Source organism: Melospiza melodia, chromosome 1 (assembly GCF_035770615.1).
Source record: "Melospiza melodia melodia isolate bMelMel2 chromosome 1, bMelMel2.pri, whole genome shotgun sequence".
Classification (NCBI taxonomy): Eukaryota; Metazoa; Chordata; class Aves; order Passeriformes; family Passerellidae; genus Melospiza; species Melospiza melodia.
The window spans coordinates 53,554,582-53,568,634 of NC_086194.1; the positions used below are offsets into that span (position 1 = coordinate 53,554,582).

The 14,053-nt window shown below is 41.7% G+C and overlaps 1 protein-coding gene across 3 annotated transcripts in view; it reads left to right on the forward strand.

Moving 5' to 3' along the window:
* Positions 1-14,053, forward strand: part of GLI3 (GLI family zinc finger 3) — a 206,515-nt gene that overhangs the window by 178,322 nt on the left and 14,140 nt on the right. For all 3 annotated transcript variants that reach the window (XM_063158228.1, XM_063158237.1, XM_063158244.1), the window contains 2 exons: positions 12,629-12,778; positions 13,368-13,532. In XM_063158228.1, coding sequence (XP_063014298.1) covers positions 12,629-12,778; positions 13,368-13,532 — 315 coding nt within the window. The remainder of the gene's footprint in view (positions 1-12,628; positions 12,779-13,367; positions 13,533-14,053) is intronic.

Sequence of the window (14,053 nt, forward strand, 5' to 3'; positions counted from 1 at the left end):
AGATCCATTTAAATATCTGGCATTTACCTTGCTATTTATTCCCTTTAGGAAGAAAGGATTTTCAGTAGAAGAGGCAGTGATTTAACTTTTTCATAAAGTATCAAATATTTTATTAGTCTTTCTGCATAGATAGATGACCTATTGTACCACTACTGGAGCTTGGAAGAATTGAAAATCTTGTAAAAATGGTACTTTTTTAGCTTTTCCTTATTTTCCTCTTGCTATAGCCTTTCATAGGTTTCTAAGTTGGTTCGTGGGATTAAGCAGTTTGTCTCTGCTAATATAAAATTGTATAAAGCTGCTGTAATATATGGTTACATTTTAATTCAAAGAGCCTGTTTATTCTAAACTAGCTCCAGTATATTTCCAAACACATGCACTGAAAGGCAGTGTAAATTTTAACAGATTTTTGTCATTAAAGCTTTACAATCTTTATAAAACAGCTCTGTCTTTATACGTTCATTTGGTGCACCAGTTGTTGGGATATTTTGCTGGGTACTTTCTTTCTTCCTTTTTTTTTTTCTTCTGTAGGCATCTTTACTCTTAAGCTTTTATTTCTTGGCTCCACTACTCTGAGCTGTGCTGTGGAATGTAAAGATTAGGAACCTCTTCCAATTTTATTTTCTTGTGAACATGGCCTGTGTTAAAGGAGAATATTATTACTTTTAGCATGGTTTGAACCCACAGCTCAATAGCTAACTATAGGAGTTGCTAAAGCCCCACTCCTGCAGAGAGCTCAGTGTGTTGGACCCAGTTGAATTTAATGGGCTCCAGGCTGCCATAAGAGCTCATGTCAGCAGAGCAGCTCACTGAACCAGGATCTGTGCAGCTTGGCCAGGAGCAGTGGCTGGAATTTATCAAAGCCAAACAATATGGGGGGAGAATAGTTAATTTCAGGTTTAATATATACAGCAGGTCTGATTTCCATTGAAGTCAGATGAGTTATGGTGGCAGGAAGGAGGCCTATAGTTTTTTGTCGTCTGCAGAAATGTGGGAAAACATCCAAAGTATTTAGTTCTGCTTCGTGTGTGCTGGTGTGCTTCTGTCAAAAGCAGGAACGGTATTTTCATTCTTCATACTATTTGCAAATAAGATGAAATACCTTATTGTAATGCATCTTTATGATTACTTCCTTCTCATGTGTGCTGGCAGGAGTCCTCTGTGGTCTGTCTTTGCCAGAGAGAAAAATCCAGAAATAGAATATATGCTTTTAAGTGTGTGATATTAACATCTGTAGCAGTGCTAAGTGTTGAGCTGTTCAAGTTTTTCAATTTTTTTTTTAAGGTAAGTCCTGTATGTTTTTGTTAAAGATTGTACACAGCTGTACGTGAGTTCAGTGAGTTGCTCACCTTGGGTACTGCCTGTGAGGGAGATTTTTAACATGGTTTTCCTGAAATTCTCCAGCAGTTGCATGTCAAATCAATTTTTATCCTCAAATGCAAAGATCATGAAGCAGAAAATTTTGAAGTCGAGCCTCAGGTGGTTTTCTCTTCTTCCATATTCAGCCACTCCTAGAAGGTATCATTTTCTAGGCAGCATTCACTGGCAGTCTTAGAACCAGTGAAGCAGATGTTTGGGCAGTCATTCTTCCCTCTCCAATTGTAGGAAAACTTCTCCCTTGTTTGTGCACTACTGCTTTGGCTAATTGAGAGAGGAATGTCTGATGGATCTGAGGGGAATATGGAGCTTTGCAATGTGAATTTCCTCTCCTGTGAACTTATGACTTGAACAGACATTGCACCTCCTTAAATCATGCTGTAGAGCTGCTTCCTGAAGGCAGGAGCCCTTCCTGCAGCTCAAGCTGTAGAATTCCTGCCTGTAGTCACCTCTCAGAAAGCCTTTGGAGAGAGCTTGGATGCATGTGTGATGGAGAAGAATGAGAGGAAAGCAGGCAGAGCAGGCTGAAGATCATCAGTGTAGGGCTAGGGTATAAGATTTGGGAGAAGACCACCTTCATTTTCTCTTACACCGTTAACATCAACATCACAGTTTCATTATATAGTCAGCAGTGGGTCTTAAACCTTTCAGCACATGGTCTTTGTCAAATTTATTCTTCCATCCTGGTCTTTCAAACCAAGCTTGAATTCTCTATCACTGGTACACACTTTACCTGTCTTTTTTATCCCTGTGCTTTTCTCCTTGGTAGTGTGTTTTGGGGCTCTTGTTACACTGCCAAATTACCCTATATTTTATCATATGACCTTTACATAGAAGGTGTAATATATAGGTGTAATTGAGAGACCTAAACGTGAAGAGCATTAAAAAATCATATATATATATATATATATATATATACACACATATAATTTTTGTAAAAGTGAATTCTGTGCATTGCTGAAGTCTTGGTGAAACTCAGAGTTATAATGGAGTTCTTCCTGTGATGTTGCCTTTTAAAAAGGAAAAACTGTACAGCAAAAGGCTTTTGTGCAGTTAGCACAGCAGTTCAGATGCTCAGAGCAGCTCTCAGCCTGTGTGTTCCAACACACACAATCTACACCAGGAAAGATTCTGAAGCAGGTGGAAGTTGGAGGGGAGTTTGCCAGCACCCTTGCAGTGGTGTGGAGCGTGTACCACCACCTGCAGGAGCTGTGCAGGGAGGGCAGCCAGGAGAGCTGGGAGGCACTGCAGACAGCAGGGCAGGTAGGAGAAAGTGCTGGGAGAAGCACCAGGAGTGCTCAGCTTGAAGTTGGCCCCTTTTACTCTTCCAGGAGCACTGCAGGGGCACTTCTGCCCTTCAGACTCCTTCATCTCAGTGCTCCAAGAATTTGTCATCTTCGTGTAACCCTTTTGCATCTTTCCCTGCTTCAGCAGTTCTCAGGAGAGCAGGGCTCCTCCTTGGAGAGCAGAGATTTAAGCAAAACACCCCTGTTTGAGAACAATTGACTTGAGCATTTGGCTTGTGGTTTCCACTATCAGTTCCTTCTGCAGCCTCCTCATGGAAATGCAATTAGCCTGTCCTGGGGCAAGTGGTTAAAGAGAGAAGTGGAGCCTTTTTGTTGAAGAAAAAAAGAATTAAATAGGGAAGCTGTGATACCTTGCTTGAACTAAGGCAAATGTGATACAAAGCATCAGTGCTAGAGGAGATGGTAAAACCCAGTTGTCATGACAGCATGCATTGAAAAATTACTTCTCTACAGCTGGGGAAAAAAAAAAGGAGTAAAGAAAGCTGGAATTCCTGTAGCATACCAGCTTCACCTATTAGTGCCCCAGCTAGAAATACAGGAATGCAAGTTCCAAGGAAAACAAGGCACTTGATTTTTGACTGAGTTATGGAAGAGAACATCAGAGAAGAAACACACCTGAGTCATTGAAACACCTTTCCTACCACTGTAAAACTGGAATGATTAATGTTCACAACAGCTATGCTGATGTCCTGGCAGAATCTCATTTCTTAGATGTTCAGGTTTAGCAAATAAAGATGTGATTTCTGCCCATTGCTTTACAGCTGCATGCTCTGACACAGGAAATCAAGGGAGAGCTGTAAAACATTGCCCTTGATAGGAGTGCATTTTGCTGCTAACAGACTTAACTGTGCTGCATATGTGAATATATGTTTATTAAATGAAACAAGAACAAGATGTGATCTTATTGGGAAAGAATCCCTGCAATATCCCAGAAGTTCCATTCACTCCATAGAATATACCAGAGTCTACCAAAAAGCTGTCCAAAACCTGGAAACAGATACAGGCTGAGGGGGTTGGTTCCCAGCCTGACAAGAAACCTGTGTTTGCCCTGTTGGTATTCTGTCACATCCATACTGGATAACTGCTATATCAGAGATTAAAAGAAGGTCATGCTGTATTATGAACCACTGTCTTTATTTTTAGGATTAGATAACTTTTCTCTTTTTTTCCCCCCACTGATTCCTTTTATATCCTAAGGGCAGATCCTTTCTCTTGGGTCAGGAATGTAATAAGGCAGGTTTTCCTCTCTCCAGGATATTGTGTCTGTCTCACTGTGTTTAAATTGCCACAGAAAGCTCTTCTGAGCAAAATACAGTATTTTCTTTGTACAAGAGCCAATGATTGACGTATCCATGGGGACTTCTCTGTCTTTAGCATTTAAACATACAAGTTGGATATGTTTAACCTATTGATAGGCAACGAAGACAACTACAGGATTTACTGCAAGAGAACAAAAGGAGAAGCAGAAAGAAAATACCTTTTTTTTTCTTTAGCTGGGGGATTTAGAAATTTTATTGCTGTTGTTAGGACAGAGAGATAAAAAAAAATAATCAGACCTATATTTTCAGCTGAAGGAGGGAGGTGAAAAGCTAACAGTCCTGGTGAGCTGTGTCCTTTGAATTAGCATATTCCTGTTTATTAGTAATACAAATTCACATTTAGAGAACAAGACTTACCCAATCCCATATGTAAAAAGTAATTTGATTCACCATGGCTTGCTTAGACATCATTTGAGACAAAAGGATGATTCCTGCTCAGGAGTACAGTGAACTCCACAAAATGCAAAAGTTCATTATTAGTTTGATTGCTCTTGGCCTTTGTGCACTCCTTGCTTCTGAACTTGTACGCCCCATGAAACAGGGACAGTCTCTGCCCATGTGTTACACTGAACCCCAGATCTTTACTGAATTTTTACATATGACTGTAAACCCAGTCTTCTCCCAGTGGCAGCTGTGCTGGTCCAAGAAAGCTGTTGACCCCAGTTGTTTGTTGCAACATCTCTGAGGTTCCCTTCAGTCTTTTCACCATTTATTTGGGAATGCTCCCTCAGACACTGGAGCCCTCCTTTCTTACTGTTTCCATCCTCTCTTCCAGCCATTAGTTTCCATGCTGCCCTTCTCCTGTGCCTGTCATCCCTGTCCTTCTACATACACGGGTTATCTCAATTTATAAGTCATCATAATTTTTCAGTTGACTTAGGGCTTCTAATTTTGATTCCTCCCTTTCTTCATTGACTGCTGTTGTCAGTTCTCAAGGGACAGAAATGGGTATCCAGAACCGCACAGTAATAAATGAGCTTCAAGCATGAATTCAGCTGGAGTGCTGACTGGAGTCCCTTTTTTTGTTCTTATAATTATTAACAATCATGGACACAGAGTTCAAATGTTGTTTGTAAAATAGGTAAGTTACATTTTCCACATGCTTCACTCCTTTTTGAGCTAGCCAGTTTTTTAACTGAAACTAACTTTATGTAGTAAATATTTTTTTCTTAATGAGTAGAACATTTTTAGTCACACTGGAGTTACAAATATTTGCAGTATATATATTAAATTTTGCAATGCTTTTATCTTGGTCTTGGCTGGGATAGAGTTAATTTTCTCCCTAATAGCTAGTACATTCCATATTTTGGATTCAGTATGAGAGTAAGATTGATAACATACAGATGTTTTAGTTGTTGCTGAGCAGTGCTTCTATAAACCAAGGACTTTTCAGTTTCCCATGCTCTGCCAGGGAACAGGTGCACAAGAAGCTGAGAGCATATACAGCTGGGAACAGCTGACCCAGACTGACCAAAGGGATATTCCATAACACAGAACATTATAGGATAGGATATAAACCAGGGGAAGTTGGCTGGGATAACCAATTGCTGCTCAGGGTGTGCTGGGCATCAGTGAGCAGGTGGTGACCCAGGGTATTGTGCATTGCTTTTTTCTATTGGCTGTTATTCATGTCCCTGTTCTTATCTCCCTTTATATCATTGTCATTATTAGTGCTATTATAGTTTTATTTTGGATTTTAAGCCATTCTTATCTCAACCCATGCATTTTACCTTTTTCCAATTCACCCCATGCTTGCTGGCAGGGGCTGGTGGGAGTGAACCTGGAAGGTAGTTGTTGGCTACTGTTAAACCCCTACAACCATTAAAAAAGCCACAGTCCTCTCACATGTAACCCAAAAATATCTGATTATGAAATGTGGCATACCACTACTCTTCATTTAAGTTTGCAATCATGACCATATCTATGGGAAGCAGGGGGCTTCATTTGTTAATAGTGGAAAATGTTGAAAATTAAGTATAGAGATTGAGTGACAAGATCAAATACTGAGGTGAGGAGTGCAGTGCACAGGCTTTTAAGTGTGTTCATTATACACTGAGGAAATTGCTGTGCAGTGCTTTTAAGATCCAGATGATCTTAACTGTGTGTATTCCATTTTAGTAAAGGTGTCAAGACTGTGGAGGCACTGAACTGTTTGGGCCAGATCAGCAAATTGTATAAATTGTCATGTTGCTAATCAGCATTAGCCGAGATCTGTCACAACAGCATTTCTTAAATCTTCCATAAAGTATGAAAGACAGCATCAGGAACTGTAATAGAATAACAATAAGTGCATCCAAAGGAAAGGAAGCAGGATTGGAGATAGTTGACTGAGCTTCTCCACAGGCATGTGCCTATTTGGAAGTGCAGAATTCTTCATCTATAGCCTTAGCTTCCACTTGGCTTTAGGAACTGCAACCAGCTTAAGTGTTTATGCCACCATAAGGGCTTAAAGCAGCTTAAGTGCTTCCTCCATCTCTGGAACTAAAAATGGCTTAAGTACTTATGCCACCCTAAGGACACGGGGTCAAAAGTATATTCTCAGCTTGAGCAGCAAGGAGCAGGCATTGGTCTCTTGAAGCTGTTTGGCCTGGTTGTGCCTGCAAAATCTTTAGTAGGAAAAGGACAGACGGGATCTATACCTATTTTCCATCAGGTAAGAGGAAATTAAAATGCATGCATTGTTTTAACAGAGAATCACAGAGGTTAAAGAGAAACTCAATTGCAGTGATTGGAATGTGTCCAAGAAGTCTGCTGAGGATTTCACTCCATGGAAATGCATTTTTTTCCTCCTCACAAGGAGATTTCTATTGTCACAGGAGATTTCCTGGCTCACCAGGACCTCCTTTCTATCCTGATTTTTTTACAATGCCTTTGTCTGTTCATCTTGCTGTGGATCATGGAGGCAACCTTTATCAAGATGTTAATGAGATGGTAGGGAGGCCAGTCTGATGTCATCTCTCAGTTGCCTGACTACCTAAAATGGTAACCAGGAGCAGCGATGAGTTGCATATTGCATCCCTGGGGAGCAGGCAAGACTGGGGACTTGCTGAAGTGGTGCCCTGTCACTGTTCTGAACACTGACATTCTTTTTTGCAGTCACTCAGCTATCTCAGGAAGCTGTGTAGGTCAAGAACCTCAGAAGTATGCACACCACTCATGAACAAGTGACTACTTTCAGTGGGAATCAGAGACCTAAAAACTTCTATGAATGTGGCCTTTAGCTTTCCTGGGCCTTAAGTCTCTGCCTCACCTGTGGCCATAGTAGAAGATATTTTTGCTGAGGTTTGTTGTTAGGAGAGGTACATTCACAAGCTGTGAGGTACTCAGAGGTTTTGGTAATAGTCTCCAGTCTAAAGTGAATGTGAGGTCTGTACTTGGACCTAAGTGGTGACAGGGAAGTTTGAATTCTGTTGCACCACCTTTGGTGAGCCCTGGTGTACTTTACACGATTCTGGTCAAGAAGGTGGAAGTTGTACTAGAGCAGGTGAAGAGGCTGAGGGAGCAACTGATGGACTAATACAGTCCTCAAAGTGGCAATGGGGAATCTGGGAACAAAATGACAAATGGGACTCAGAATTCCCCACCTCAAGCCAAAGCAGGTTAAGGGGGGAATGAGGGCTTGGTCATTGAAGAGAAGACCAGAAGGAACTAGTTTATTTAATCCAGCAAATGAAGACAGAGAGGGGAGTGCTGTCTGCCAGTTAGTTAGGGTGGGGAAGGGAATGAACTAAACACTGCAGGGAAGCAGAGCTGTTTAAGCTAAAGAATAGTGTTGGCATGAGAACAAATGAATATAAATTGGCTGTGAATAAATCGAAGCTAGAAATTAGTTGCTAACCAGCAGAAGAGTGACTTCCTAGAAGCGCCTTCCACTGGGACCAGAGGGAGCTGATCACCAAGGTACTTGGAAGCTGAAGCTCTGTTTGTGACCAGGATTATGTGCAGTGGGACTTGCCATAGCGAGGGGGTGGGCCTGATGACCAGGAACCTGTTTCTAACTGTATGTGGGCTTAAAAACAAATCTACATTCCATATGCAAAACACAGAAATAAAAGTGTTCCCTGCAGGCCTTGCAGGTCAGGGATAGCTAATCCCCTTCCAAACCAGCTTCAGAGCTTTCCAGACTGATACTGCCAGACACAGCCTCTGCCCCATGTCCTCTGTGGGCTCCACAGCCCTCTTGTGCAGCTGCAGGACAAGCTGTGTTTAGTACTGCGATGCCTCTTCACCTTTCACTCTTTGTCCCCTATGCACCAAATGCAGCAGCTCTGCTGGTTTGAGGGACTTTTTGTGGCAGTACAGTACAGGGGGAGATTTGTGCTAGAAGATGGGTTAAATGCTGCCTCTGCTTAATGTCAGTGGTGAGATCTAGTGAGAAGTTACTTAGCACCTCCTTTTTAGTTTTTTAAAATAAGGGAAAGAACTGCGAGAAAAGTCTGAAATTGTCTTTGTATAACTGAAATTAAACCTAATTTTGGCAATGGGGTTATGTATGCCTTTCACTCGGCCACTAACTTAGCACATTATACCATGGTCTCTTCCCAGTTTCCTCCTACACTCTAGAGTAGCAAGTCTAGGTTAGAAAACAGAAATGTGAGATTCTCCCAGAATATTCGCTCTTGCCACCAAATAGAACTTTGCTTTCAGATGCAATCTCAGCTGCAGTGACATTCTTTTTCTGATGTTCCTAAGTTTTTCCCCTGGTATGGAGAAGCTTTTCCTCCTGCTGTTTGACTGCTGTGAGAGCACATTTGGCCTTTGTTTATGTATTGAATAGCTTGGGGTACCGTGCAGGCAGCTAGGACATGCACAGATTCTCCTTTCTTCTAAAAACCCTCTTGGAGGAGGGAAATGGAACACCAAGGTTATTGCAGATCCTACCTCCAGTGTCACCTCATCTGCTACAATATTGAGTAACAGGTACAAGTTGGTGTGGATTATATGAGAACATGCATGAATTAAGGCGTTCCCTTTTCAACAGTATTTCTTACCATGCAAGCATTTATGCTTCCAGGATACTGTGGATTGAATTTCCCATTACCTCTGGTTTTTGAGATTGGCCAGTAGAGATGACAGGCAAACTTCAGCCTTGATTTTAGTTAATCTGGTGGGGTTTTATGCTCTGGAATTGAAATCCATCTCAGAGCTTCCTCCTTCAAAGGCAGGTCATTCTGAGACCAAAATCACTATTTAGGTCAGCTCCCTCTGTTCATTTTAGGGTATTTTGGAACTGGATGATAATAACATTTTTGAAAGAATAGAAAATGAGCCAGGACAAACAGAGGTTTGGTAATAAGCATTGAAGTAGCATGAAAGTGACTGGTATTCTGCAAATGACCCCTGTTCAGCAGCTTTTTGGAGCTGTGTGCAACGGGAGATAGCTTGTAGAATTCCAGCTTTTAATGGGGGCTTTTTTTTCAGGTCAGAAATTCTTAATAATACAGAGTTGATGCTTCAGAGCCTTATGCTAGCAAACCTGACACTAGGGAGTAATATCATTGGCTTTCATGCGCCTATTTACTGTAATAAGGATTACGGACATAAGTAAAACTTGCAGGTTTGGGCCCACAAAATTAAAAGAAAAGCCTTTTCACACCCTGAAACTGCATCAAAATTCAATTTCACCAGGAAAAAAAAATCCTTCTGATCTAGTCCCTGGAATGTGACATTTCATGGGTGTAATAAGGTTACAAACAGATTATAAATTGAAACCCTGTAATTCCTTATTGTACTGTACCAAAGCTTCTGCTTTGCATAATACTCTTATTCCTGACTGTTCTTTGTTTTACAAGCTCAAAACTGCTCATTTCCTCTCATAATAGAGACCAGGGAGCCAAAAACACCGTGTAAAATCCAAAGGTAATTATCTGAGTCAAAGAAACTGAACGCCAGAGTTCACAAACTTCTGAACTTTTCTAAATGATGTTGTTTGCATAGTGAGACCTCCCTCCTCTTTAAACATGTCACAAAAATTACACATTCTTTCTGCCAAATGATAATGGTAAAAAAATCCCAGTGTAGATTTAGTTCATGGTTTGCATTTGTGTAGTTCTACTTATATGTCCATAGCAGATGACTGATGAGTTTTCTCATCATAACTTGAGCAAGTGAGGGTGTTTGAATCTCAGGATGACAAACACTCTGAATCTCCTTACCTGAGAGCACTGCTGGTGCTGATTTGCTAGCAAGTGTCTTCCTCCAGATCAGCCTTTTGAGTATTTGAACATATTTGTAGGTCTGCTAAAATATGATCCCTGTGCAATAAGCAATTAAGCAGCTCACCTGTGAACCAAATAAATTACTCAGATTAGCAGATCACAGGCTCATTTATTGCAGGCTTTCCCTAAAGGTGAGGATCCTCAGAGGTATTGAATGAGAATGAGCTGGATTTGCAGGTGAGCTCTCAGGGGCCACTTGCAGCATCAGAGCAATGAGGGAAAACAGCACAAAGAGGGGTTTGATTGTAGGAAGATCAGAGAGTCTGGGAAAGGATTGATAGGAGAGCAGGGCAAATGTGTATGGAGGGCCACAGTTGTGAGAGACCAGAGGATGATCACAAGACATTTGACAGGTAAACCAGCGATGGAGAGAGGCAAATGATCATCACCACTCTGGGCAAGCTTTGTCAGCTGCTGCAGCGAGCCTGGGCTGGGGAGGGGGTGAGGAAAGGACTTTTAGGCCCATGAGAAAGGTCAGTTTTAGAGGATTCTCATGCTGCTAAAGGTTAGAGGTCTAGAGCACAGGGAGCAAGCTGGTTTTCAGGGACAAAGAGAAAAAACTGTCCTATGGAGACATTCTCTGAAAGAGCCTCCATGGTGCGTGAGTGTCCACACAGCAGGAGGTAAAAGGAGGTGCTGTGGTTGATGTGATTGATCCAGTCTTGAGGTTTTTGTATCAAATGGAAAGCCTGTGTCACACACTGAAGTCTCATTCCCCTCGTGGCTGTGTAGGTTTAACCACATAACACACAGTCTGTAATGTTTACAGAGAGATTTGGCCATGAATTATTTGAATGCATTTAATTTTGTCCCTTTACGTCTTTCTCTTTCAAGAAATAGCACACATTGCCCTCACTGAACTCTTTTGATGCCATTTCACAGCTCAGGGCATGTGTATGCTTCTGGCACAGGTGTGTGCACTGTGAATACAGATCTGCACTAGGAACATTCACTCTTGCAGATTACAAATTGTATGTTGCCCAGCACGTCTGCTCTGTTCATGCATGCTGAGCCCCATAACAACTTTTAAGAAATGGCAATAAAGTTTCAGAAAAAAAGCTGTCATCTTTTATAGGCAATGGATGTCTGTTGCCTATAGCAATGGTGCATAATTTTGAACATACATGATTTTATGTGTCTTTCTGACTGATTCCAAGACTTCAGAAAAGATTGGGATTATCTTCTTTGTGTTCCAGTATGAGCTCCTGAGTTTCTATATGGCTGGCATTTTATTTAGGCCCATTATGGAACAGATACAGATTTCATCCCTGTGCTGTGATCAAATAAAAACTGGAAAGAGTTTTTGGTGGTACCTTAGTGGGAATAATGTCATTCGCTGGGTAATGCAGCCATCTAGTGGCACAATGACAGAAGTTCGGCAGTGTGGGATGATTTCTCCAAGAGAGTCTGGGAGGATGAGTCGGGTGGCTCCTAGTGGAAAAAAGACTCTGAAAGTCCAGGTGTAGTTTTTTTTTTTTCTTTTGTTTTCTAAAGCTTTGCAAAAAGATTCAAACAGTTAAAATTTTTTTAAAAATCAAACCGGTTTTGAGGTTGTCCCTGTTTCACTTGCCTGTCTCCACTCAAACACACAGAGAATTAAATCAATTTTTAAATGCTTTTCTGGACTAGATCTTAGTGAAAGACACAGAGCAAGCTGATTTTGTGGAAGAGTACAAGGTACACAGCTCTGTCCTGCTTCTGGGTGCACTCATGTGGATGACACTGACCACAGAAGGGTATGCCTGTGAGTCAGCAGGGCTGGGGCAGCTGTCACTCCCACACACATTCAGACAGAGCCAGACTAAGCAATGGCAAAAACTGGCTTGATGTATGCTGCTGTACTCAGAGTTCATATTCACAGTGTATAGGGGTTTATTTCTCCACCATGACCTCTGCATTTACTGAACCAAATACATTTACTGAGGAAAATATGGGTAACAGGGAGTGAGTTAAAATTTGGGGTGGAAACTTGGTTTAGCAGTTCTGTTGATTTTTCAGGTTGGAGGATATGTTTCTGAAGGCCTGATTTTGTAAACCTTGTTTATGTTGAGCAGCACTTAAGTAATGTTTCCCTGCTCTTTAAAAGCAGTACCCAATGTGAATCACACAAGTGGAACTGTGCATGACATTATCCAGGATCCATTTATCAGCTTGTATCCCTTAGGCATGATCCAAAGCCCTTTGATCTCAGTAGAAAAAAAAAAATCATTGGCCTTAGTGGACTTCCAGTAGGATCTATAACCTGAACCCTGTGGTCACTTGGAAGTGCAGATGATCTTATTCTTTTGGTACTGCAAGGACCTGGTTCGCACCTGAATCTCTGGTGCTCTTCCAATGCAAAATTACAGTAAGGCTGCAGCTGATGTTGTATTTCTGTTAAGCTGTGACCTCTTTTCTGCCTGAGCAGCACATCAACAACGACCACATACATGGTGAGAAGAAAGAGTTTGTGTGCCGATGGCTGGACTGTTCCCGGGAGCAGAAACCTTTCAAAGCCCAATATATGCTGGTGGTCCACATGAGGAGACATACAGGGGAAAAGCCACACAAATGCACTGTAAGTAAAGGAGCCTGAGCTCCAAGTTTGTGCTGGGAAACTGGGGCTGTGCAGAGAACAAACAGAGCAGGACAAGCGCTGCATTCCCTGAGCTCATCTGTCAGACTCTTGTGGAGAAGAGACTGCCATGTCTGCTTTGTTATCCAGCACAACCAGATGACAAAAGCTTTAGGAGAGGGGATTCCCTGGATGATTTGGCCCACTTCCTCAAGTTTAAAGTGCAAAGAAGCCCCAAAAGGCATTATTAAACATGGCTCAGTTTGCTTAATTATTTAAAGGCACTTTCTCTTACAGAGCTTGGTATTACTGCTGGCCACCAGCTCCTGATGGCTTTGCAAAGGATTTCAGCCTTAGTCAAAGTACACAAATACTGTGCTCTCCTGTAAGAGAAGATTTACATAATGCTGAAAGCATTTTTACTTGAGCTGTGGCAGAGTTTGCTTGGATAAAATTAAAACCCTCCAAATCAAAACTACATGGGACAAAGTTATGAAGGCCTGGAAAATTTCTAAACTTTTACAAGTCCACTTTTGCTGTTTTCTGCAAGTCCAAAGATTCAAGCTAAACCAGATTTATGTCTTGTCTGCAGTTTGAAGGTTGTACAAAGGCCTACTCCAGACTAGAAAACTTGAAAACGCACTTGAGATCTCACACTGGAGAGAAACCATATGTGTGCGAACATGAAGGCTGCAACAAAGCTTTCTCCAATGCATCTGACAGGGCCAAGCACCAAAACAGGACTCATTCCAATGAGGTAAGTAAGCACAGCTTCAAAAGATTAATACAATTCATTGTTGAACAGACTTACAGTGTGGTCATAGCAATCCATTACAGAGGACAGGCACAGCAACCCTCAGCAACCTGAAAGGAATGTAATGCCTCTTAGCAGCACAGTATGTCATACAGACCTGGCATTTTATTACATGTAGGAGAGTTTTGAATGAGGGAGTTTAATGAAAACACATGCATTAACCAGGGACAGATCCTGTTTTCCTTGTAAAGCTGGGATCATTTTTCCCTCTGGAGCTGTAAGGGCTCATTGGGTGCCTGGACCCATCGGCATGTCTGTGTTGGCACTGGGCATCTGCTGGGATGCAGCTTCCCCAGCATACTTTGGGGTGCTGCAGACAGCCACAGTGTCCACATTTGAAATCATGGGTTGCCATTTAAGTTCTGAGTTATGCCTTTTCCTTCTTCTCTGGCCTCTTTCACTCTTTCTTTTCCTCCTGAACAGACCTCATGGACTGCAGAGGAAATGCAACCTTTCTCAAGGAA